Source organism: Varanus komodoensis, unplaced genomic scaffold, assembly GCF_004798865.1.
Source record: "Varanus komodoensis strain SLA01 unplaced genomic scaffold, ASM479886v1 scaffold50, whole genome shotgun sequence".
Classification (NCBI taxonomy): domain Eukaryota; kingdom Metazoa; phylum Chordata; class Lepidosauria; order Squamata; family Varanidae; genus Varanus; species Varanus komodoensis.
Window position 1 is genome coordinate 930,980 of NW_025336088.1, and position 10,478 is coordinate 941,457.

Genomic DNA, 10,478 nt, shown 5'->3' on the forward strand with positions numbered 1-10,478 from the left:
AAGCCCTCCTCTGGGTACTCACCCTCCTAATATCATTCACAGAGGGTTCCCAGAGAAGGGCTTTCTCTGCGGTGGCACCCCACTTATGGAATGCGCTCCCCAGAGAGGTCTGCCTGGCACCGTCGTTATTTGTTTTTCAGCGCCAGGCTAAGACCTTTTTATTTAAAACTTATTTTAATTGTTAAATTATTTGTATTTATAGGATTTTAAATTTTTAGCCGAGATGCACTGGAGGTTTTTAAATAAAATTTTTATTGTTATATTGTTATTTATTTATGTATTTTGTTTCTGTTGTGAGCTGCCCCAAGGCTTTGTTGTGATGGGGGCGGCATAAAAATGTTTTAAATAAATAAATGGCTCATTAAAATTTCTTGCTAAAGCCTGGAGTGGATATACCACCCCACTGAAATGGGAGGCACCCACCATTGTTATATTATATTTACATCCCACTTTTCCTCTCAGCAGCTGACAGCGACATGCATAAGCCCTTCCTATTATAAGATCACAACAACCCAAGATCAAGCTGATTATGCTGCATGGCTGAGTGGGGCTTTGAACTTAGTTGTATTCTAACCCTCTAGCCCACTGTTTGAGGAATTAAAAAGTATGTAATAATTGGGGGGTTTGCCAGCTCTGTGATTCTCTAGATCATGGGTCCTCAAACTAAGGCCCGCAGGCTGGATCTGGCATGCCATGCCCATTTAACCGGACTGCCCCACAGATTTTGCACTCGCCTGGTGCTCGCGTGGGCGTATGCGGGCACATGGCTTGCTCGTGAGGAGGTAATTTTGGACTCGCTCAGAGAAAATGATCTCCTCGCGAGCAAGCCAGCGCCTCGCCATGCACACGCCCAGCAGCAGCTTGCTCGGAGAAAACTATCTCCTTGCGAGCAGACCGGCACCTTGCCCTGTGCACTCCCCCATCCCCGCCTCACCTCACCTGCGCCCCCCCCCGCCCCCTCTCTGGCCTGCGCCCCGCTGCTGGCACTGCCTGGGCAGCCCGTGCCCATCACTGGCCCCTGTCAACTGGCCCCCTTTAGAAAAAGTTTGAGGACCCCTGCTCTAGATGATAGAATTCAGTTTAATTGTTCCAATATTCTTTTCACACATGGAATTGGGGTGGCAGAAGTGGTAAGCCCATATTGCCTATAAATATTTCTGGGTAAAGATATTAGGAGTTTTGAAATAGTTCTATAGAAGTACTGAGGAAAATTCTTAGTATCTACTGCCTAATCCTATTAGCAAAGGTCAGACTTTCTGTGGACTCATTTAGAGTTGCCAATTGATCAGAGTTTTCTGGCCTAACTAAAACTTTATCTTTCTTTTCAGCTGTAAAGGCCGGAAGAATGTGGTTTGTGTAATTATATCCATATTTTGGATATGTGCTTTTAATATTTTTTAAAGATGGCATTCTTCAGAGGAAATTGTCCATATTCCCAAGTACTGTATTTTTATTTTAAGGTGTTTTTAAAAACAAAAAAACAAAACCTTGCTTCCTATTTAAAGGTGAGCACCCTCAGTATACAGGCACTTTGCTTTTAGAAAAATCTCTATTCAGCTCAGAGAAAATGTACTCTACTGCTGGAAAAGCTCCAAGGTGCTAGACCTTTGAAACCCAGCAATGGCAATTCAAATCTAATTTTAGTGCACATGTATTAGGAAAAAAACCTTAAAGATAAAATTTGGGTGATTTTTTTTCCTGAGTAATGACAAAAATACTCTGTAGTCTTTCATTTGCTCTCCAGTTCTCCATCCTTCTGCTGGCATCCCATAGTGTTCCTCTTGCTGCATGATCACCCTTTCCTTTTTGGTCCTCTTTTCCTGTGTGCTGTGTTCCTTCCCTAGCATGCTGGAGGAAATGATAAGTCTTTGGATGCTGGTTGCTGGGCTATTTTTTTCCAGCCAGCTTTTATAATCAGTAGCAAAGCATAATTCTACAACACAGGCTTATTTTTTAGATCAGAAAAGGCTGGATTTCCTGCTAGCAAATGGGTTGCAGCAATCCAGTTCATTTTTTTTTTAAATGCTGAAAATAGGTCCACTGCTTGTTCAAACTCCCTGTGGAAGTTCAAACTCCAATTTTGGAAGCTCTGTCTGTAGTAACTAGAAGACATTGCTGATGGAGTTTGTCATGTGGGAGAAATGTGTGTCTGAACAAATGTCAAGGTGCCAGGAGAAGGCACAGATAATGTCACCAAACACAAAACTGTTCTTATGTGTCTACACAAAATTCTGTTGGAACCAATAGAATATTGGAGTTTCAGAAAGATATATATACTTACCAATATAGATACCAGAAAGATATATATACCAATATTGGAGTGTCAGAAAGTTTTCCTTCCTCATGGGCTGCTTGTCTTTCTTCAAATATAATTCAGAAAATTTTTCCAATGTTTTCTTTGTTGCAAAAGACTCCAAGGTTATTAGAGGCAGAGAAAATTTTAAATTCCAGGGCTGGTTTTAATCAGACTAATATGAATAAGGTTGTTTTTTCACCCTAGTGAAGTAATGCAGTTAATGATTATGCTACACACATTGGTTTTATACCATTTTAAATGTTATTCATGATTTTCCTCAGAATAACCCAGAGCTTACAGTTTAACAAGTATGTTGAGAATTCTCCATTAGACAGTCATAGTGTTCATTTCCCTTGAGCTATAATTCCCAAAATTCTCTGAAAGGGAGGGAATTACTATTATTGACAGTCTGTTTATTGTTCATAATCATAGGCCACCATGACTCCTAAAAAGAAGAATTAAATGCAATAAAATACAAACCAATTTAAAATGCAGTAAAATTACAAACCATTTAAAAAACCATAGACATATAATAAAATATGGGCTATTAAAAACAGGAAAATGCATATACACAGTAATTAGAATGGCACAATTAAAATAGCCCTTCCTTTCCATGGGAACAATAGCAGAGTAGTCCTACTACTCTATAAATCAGTATAAAGCTACAGGGTGTTGCCTAACCCTTAATTTTCTAGCAGCCCAAACAAATTTTGCAAGTTAGGGCATAAGCAACGTACAGATTTGGTCCAAGTTAGGTCTGTCTGATAAAGAATTTAGAATGTAGTGGAGAAAGTTATACCTTGGGGATTCATATGAGGAACAATGGAGTAAACAGTGTTCAATATACTCAGCCTCATTCAGCTCATACATACAGAGTCATGGATGAGTTGTGATGTTGCTAAATCTTCCATCCGGATAAGCAGAAGGCATGCACTGGAATACAAATAGTAAGGCTGTGAAAGTTCTTAAAGGAGCAACAGGAAGCACCATAAAGTATTACTCCAGAACAAATGTTGTTTTATATAATGGATACTAATTTGAATATGACATTTGTGTAAAAGAATATAAGTGCTAGCACTGAAAATATAGATGGATCTCTTCTTTATACAACAGTTTAATTCTGTTTGAACAGATGAAAGATAGAACTTCTGTACTAATCCTGCAAGCATGTAAAATCTATCATGGAGAATTTACCCAAGAACTTCAGGCTGGAGTTTGCAATTGTTCTAAAGGCTTTTTTTCCATAGAGAATATTCTGCCCTAGGGGACAGCTAGCAGGAATCTCAGAAAGGAGTTCTGGACCACCTCAAAGATAGACGCATTCATACACATTGCCACACCATATTGCCACATCATACAGGAGTTGTTGGAGCATTTTCTTTGAAATACTGCTGCCCACTCCCCCTGTTTAAAAAAACAACAACAACAACATCTGGGAGGGTACAGACTAGGAGGATTTCAGTTTTACTGTCTCCAAAGATGGTTGCCATGAAATCTGGGCATTACAGGGAAGTTCTATGTACCAAAAATTATGCTGCCATTCAATGGTTATGTTATCCAATTTCCGGAGATGATTATTTTTTCCTCCTCCCCCTCCTTCTCCTCCCCCCACTTTTCACTTTTGTTTTTGTATGGTTTATTATCAGGCAAGAATTCAGCCAATTTATTCAATTGCCTCTTCATCACAATCAGTGTAGTATGAATAATAGCAATATTATCACTTCAAGACTGCAGTGGTATGTAAGTCCCATGAAAACCAGTAGGACCAAGTAAACATTGAACTGTAATTACAGTTGTTGGAGAAATCCACAATGGGCTCAGATGATTTTGGGTTTTTATGAATTTGACCTGCAGATTACATAGCAGACCAATTTTTCTGAGTCATACAGATTTCACTGAACTGCAGATTCTGCTTTACTTTTAGGGGATTTAGTCACATCACTGCTAATGTGTATTTGTGTAAGTGGAAGAAAATTCTCATATATCCCTACCCTTGCTACCAATTCTATAAAAGAGCAGACAATAGAACAAAAGATGCCTGACAATCTGCAAAACATCATGGAACAGATTGAAGAAATCTTTATATCCCTAATAGGTACCCCACCCAGGTGCTTTGGCTTAGAACTCCCTTCAGCCTTAATCAGCATAGCCAGTAGTGAGGGATCATGAGAATTGTAGATGAAAACATTAGAAGTGCATGGGTTGCTGTGCTTTGTGCATCAAGGGTATAGATCTGAGCTCTGAAAACTGGAATACTGTGAAAGCACGGACGACACAGGGCTACAGGAACCCCAAGTAATTAAGGACAGATTTCCCAGGTAATTTTTTGATAACTAAACGAATTTAAGCATATTGGTTTGATAGCTACAGTTACCGTATTTTTCCGTGTATCAGATGATACTTTTTTCTTTAAAACATTTACATAAAAATGGAGGGGTGTCTTATACATGTGGGGCGGAGAGCAGACCTGCGGGTGTGCTGGGGGGGGGGGAGACTGGCGCGGGCGTGCACGTGCGGGGAGGCGGCAGGCACGCGCACGCAGCAGCAGCTCGCTTTCTCGGAGATCGCTAAAAAAATGGGGGACATCTTATAGTCGGAAAAATACGGTATTCTGTGGTCATGATAAGCTCACAAGTTCCTATGTCTCACACTGTCCAGGGTGACTATTTGTCCTGCTTGACAGAGGAGAATCCTCTGTTTGAAGGTGCCCTCTATTTGATAGGCCGTTCACTCCAGTCCAAGTCCAGTTTAAAGATCAAGGGCCTGTAAGAAGGTGGAGCAAGGCAGGGCCACCCACAGTTATCACCTGAACAGCAGACTGAGGGGGGACACAGGCCAGCTGGTCACAGTCCAAGTTTAGGATAATCTTTGTCACTACATACTGTAAGTTATTTGTAAACTCATGTCTAGAAATATTTATTTATTTTTCAATTTATATGCCACTACGGTAACCCAAAAGAAGATTTTATGAAAATCAGTGTCATCCTTTATCCTCTTTTTTGTCATGTTGGGGTTTTTTTTTGGCAGGGGCAATGCATAAGTGGATACTATCTTACTGATACAGTGAAGAAGTGGACTGCCTATTAATTGGCCAGCTTTAAAGAAAGGTACTGGTGTGATCCATTAAATAGGGTGTCAGGCAAGGACCAGGGGCACCTGGATCCAGATCCTCTCAGCTGTGAAACTTACTGTACACCCCTAGTCCTGTCAGTCTCTGTCAGCCTAAGCTGCGACATGTCGGGCATTAGTCTGTCACCCACCGTTGTTGCTGTTTAAATTGATTTTTTTTACTTCCTTCTAAATCCTTTGTCTGTTTTATCTGGCCAGAAAACAGCAGTTTGGGCCCTCTGTATCTTAGGGAATGCCTTCTTCATGCATCAAGTAGCATCTCTGTAACAAATTGCTTGTCCTTATTTATTTATTACATTTCTATGCTACTCTGTAGTTAGAACACTCTACTTCTCAGTAGCCCCTAGAGCTTGAATGGTACCAACTTGTCTTCTTTCGGAGGCAATTGAAAATGTATCTAGTTTATATGTGTGTCTTATACTGTATCAATGGAAAGGAGAGAGGGGTTTTTATTACTCTTATTTAAAAACTAATCTAAAAAACTCCTTTCAGGAAATAAACATAAATAAACATGTACCATAAACTGTATGCAAGTTGATTGATTCATTTATTTGAATTGTCTGCTGCTGTTATGATTTTTAGAGGGTTTTAAAAATGGCTTTAGATTTGTAAGTAATAAATTGAGTGTTACTAGATTTTTGGCTGTAGAGAAGGAGAGTTCTGCTGACTCTTTATGAGAACTTTTCTTCTTTATCTTATCCTTTTCTTCTTACTATTTCTATCTTCTTCTGACAGTACCCATCATCAGAATTCTCTCGCTGTGACCTGAAGGCTAATCTTCTTCAAAATGGCTGTTCAGCTAATTCTATTGAGTATCCAGAGAGCCACATTACTGTTGTGGAGAACAGGACTCTCAGTGACAAAGGCTCAGGAAAAGACATCACCCAAATGGCCCCACAGAAGATTGAGCTCCATCTACGACCAGGTAAAGCTAGATATGCTATTCAGTGATTTAACATGCTGTATTCTGTATGCTGTATTCTGTCCTTCTTCCAAGGAGCTCAGGTGAGTCATGATCAGGCATTACACTTCCATAAATATGTGGTAAAGATGGGCCATTGTTCAACTGCTGCAGCAGATGCTTTGTCTGCAGAAAGTCTCAGGTTCAGCCCTTGGCATTTCAAGTGGAACAACTGGGAGAACAGCCAGTATCTGAGACTCAGAAGGGATGCTTTAGTCAGAGTAGCCTATACTGGGTTATATGGACCAATGTCTTACACAATATATGGCAGCTTCAAAGCTGTGCTTATTTTAATATCAGCATTGTACTTTGTGAGGCTTTAACTCATATCATACCCAGTGGCGGTGTTAAAGATGGGTTTATTTTGCATATTGACCATGCATACCCAGAAATTCCCTCTGTGGGAATGAAGACAGTACAGATGTGAATCAACTGCTATCATCATGGGCTGGCACCATCATGATAACTCAACTACCTCCTTTACCCACATTTTAACATTTCAGATGACTCTCGAACGTTCTCAGTACAAGTGCGCCAGGTAGAGGACTACCCTGTGGACATTTACTATCTGATGGACTTGTCTAATTCCATGAGGGATGACCTCCACAACATCCAGAACTTAGGCACCAAGCTAGCCATGGAAATGCGTAAAGTGACCAGCAACCTGAGAATTGGCTTTGGGGCCTTTGTGGACAAACCCCTGTCCCCTTACATGTACATTTCCCCTCCAGAAGCCATCACAAATCCATGCTATGAGTAAGTTACCTGCCCAGAGGAAGCATTATTGGTTGCTATGCAACTCTGAAGAAGCTTGTAATCTGGGGTTTAGAGGGTGGCCACATTTGTACTCCTGTTTCGCCTCTGATTTGAGGAAGTATGATTTCTCCCCTCCTTGCTTGCACTGCAGTTAAGAGATACATTAGAACCAATGCAAACTGTTGCTAAGGCTAACCATGTTACCCAGTGAAGCGGTGTTCTTAACTAGCTGGTTAAGTGGGAGCCTTAACCTGGTCAGTACTGTTAAAGAGAGCTGGGAAAAGGAACTGGCTGGGTGGAAAGAGTGCAGGCATTTGTTATATTTGCATACTAGCTCTTTAAGGGTGCTTCCAGATGGTGGGCTCCTAGCACTACAAATCAAAAGGCATTGTGCTGCTGTTCCATCTTGCTCTCCTAAATGGATTTCTTTGTGCTCAGAAAGAAGACGGAAGGAATGGTGGGAAAACAAAGAAAGGTTACACATAGAAGGTGTCATCAAATTCTCTGAATGAGGCAGGGAAATTGCAAAAGTAAATCCCCATCTAAGTAGCATACTGTTTACTCTCTGGACTAATCCACATGCTCAATTTTCAGCATGGTAGCTATTTGAAATGCAGCTATGTGAGGACAGCTCCACCGAATGAGTGCTTTGTGCAAAATTATTCCTTGTATAACCTTGACAGTTTTCTGCTGATATGATGAAAGTGGTATACAGCTGCTTTCACACCATTGCATTTCAAACAGTTATCCCATGCTTCATAGTTTTTGCATAACTGTATGGGCATTCTAGAATAACAGAGTACTTGCTAAAGGTTTGTTAATGTGAATAACGGATTGTGTGTACATGCCCTGGAAATTTTTCATTAATGTTTTTCCTGTACTGCTTTAATTTCAGCTTAGTATCATTATCATATTGCATTCATATCCTGCCTTTTTTCCTCTTTTGAGGAACCTTAGGTGACTTACATAGCTCCATTTTGTCCGCACATATAAGGTTGGACTGGACTCTTTTGGAATCCATCCTGCTATCATCCATAGACTTTCACTCATGCTCAGCCTGGTCCTGCAAAGCAAGCCAAACCAAGAGGAAGTCCATGAATGTTCATGGATCCTCTGTTGCACAACTGACAATCTTCTCTGGTGCCACATGCCAGGTGCCAACCTTCTTTCCTGCTTGCTGCTGCCTGTGGCAATGCACCTGGGGAAAAAGGAGCTGTGGGGGAGTATGCTAGGCGCCCTTTCCAGCAACAACCCTTTTCCCCATTTGCTGCTGCCATGACATGCAGGGTGTCATGCAGGGAAAAGGGGGGACTGTTTGTGCAGCGCATGGGACTTGTTTCCTGGTGAGCAGTATATAAACATTGGGCACACTCGCCAGGAACTCAGATTCTGAGCATCTGCAAAGCAGATTGGAGTACAAGAAGCTGAGTCCAGGGAATCTGATGGATTATCACCCTCAAATAGATTTGCTGCACTTACCTGCTCATAATGACTGCCCTGTGAGTGGATTAGGCTAAGTGTGATTGACTGGCCCAAAGTCACCCAGTGAGTTTCATGTGAGGACTAGAACCCAAATGTCTGAAGTCTCCTGTCCAACACTCTAACCACCATACCACATTGGCCCTTGTAACTGTAACCTTGCATAAACTACACTATTTGTAATTACAAAGACTACCATTAATGGGATGCTTTTCAGAAACACTTCTGGCAGCATTCCCTTTTAGTGATTTTAGAAGGGTGTTGTGGATTAGGCCTACTTCTAAAACTGCAGGCTTCCAAATTTACTTGTTCCCGAATCTGAATCAGAACTGGAAGAAGGGGTGGGATTGAAATTCCTATCTGAAATGCCAAGGCCAGTAGTCCAGAGAGAAACTAAGAAGCCAATGAGAACCAGATCACATCTGGTTCTTTGAGAAATGAGTTGAACAGGCAGACTTAGGTGGGAGCAGACATAACATTATTAGTTCAGTCATGCTTTATCAGATCAAATGGGCGAACCAACTGGGTAGCATCAGACATTCCCACCAATTGGCTCACATGCAGCAAAAGCTACCCTGAAGATGAATCCAACTTTTTTGGGTTTAGAAGGGAGAAGAGATACTCCACCTTGAATCAGTTTCTTATAATTAAGACACATTTCCGTGATGGCTAGTATTCTAACTTTGCTGGTATCTTTTGTTAATATCTAGCATATTAACTCTTAACTACTTCCATATGCTTCTTTTGTATTGAAAAGCCAGCCCAGTGGACCAATTGTAACATAATAAAGACTTTAAAAGCCTGAATGAGGGGGGACTAGGTAACTGGCTTATGGCAGGTGTGTGTTGGTTCCTTATGGTACCCATGTAGAAGAAGGAATCACAGTTAGCACCATGAGAAGCTAGTAGTTCTGTAAGTACCCAGAAGGTGCAGAAATTTCTAGGACAAGGCAGGTCAGTGGAGTTCTTCTGACCTGTATTGATCTAGAAATGTTTCCAACTTTGCTTTCAGAGCTGCTAATTACTGATACCTTTAGAAGCAAGTACTGTTAGTTCAATAAGACTAGCAGATGTCCAGCAGCCAGATAAGATACTGTCTCTTATTTTAGCTATTCTGACAGCTTTTTCAAGAACTTGTAAAATGCTTTATATATTGCAGAATAAGAACAATTAGTAATTTTATTGCTAGGATCATACACACGATTGATACAGAAAACATTGTCTTCCATATAAATATAAAGTGACATCATCACTTAATCAAATCTCACTGGCTAAATGGATATATAGTATCATAACTTTTACTACACTGATTATGAAGTACTAAATCAGGAAGTGGGGCAAAGTGTGGGTGCAGGAGCAGAAACGGGAAACAAATGTTAATGAACAACCTCAACAATAATGACTGTTTCCCCAGAAAATATTTGATCTTTCCTCCAAAGCACTGTTTCTGTCCCCTCATCTGTCCCCAAATTGAAATGGGCAAATAGTCCTTGAATTTTTGGCTTGGGGTATTTTTCATTTTCATCACTACTATATCCTGTTCCACTGCCACCATGAAATCTCTGGCTACTGGTCTTAACTGAAAAATAAACCACATTAGTACTATTATGGCATGTTAGTTTGATGCAAACTGATTAAATCAACTTGAGTTTAAATATTTTTTATTTATTTATTTATTAAAACATTTTTATGCTGCCCCATTCGCCGAAGCCTCGGGGCAGCTTACAACAATAAATTAAAATAACATTTTAAAATATATACATTAAAATACAAATATATGATATAAAACATACAATATAAAACAAGCCGCCCTGGCCAGATAAAATTCAATAATATTAACATTTAAAATACTGCTTAA

General features: G+C 40.3%; 1 protein-coding gene across 1 annotated transcript in view; it reads left to right on the forward strand.

The window, feature by feature from the left end:
• Positions 1 to 10,478, forward strand: part of ITGB3 (integrin subunit beta 3) — a 66,809-nt gene that overhangs the window by 20,450 nt on the left and 35,881 nt on the right. The window contains exons 3-4 of the mRNA XM_044446988.1: positions 6,161 to 6,350; positions 6,890 to 7,142. Of these exons, the coding sequence (XP_044302923.1) occupies positions 6,161 to 6,350; positions 6,890 to 7,142 (443 nt within the window). The remainder of the gene's footprint in view (positions 1 to 6,160; positions 6,351 to 6,889; positions 7,143 to 10,478) is intronic.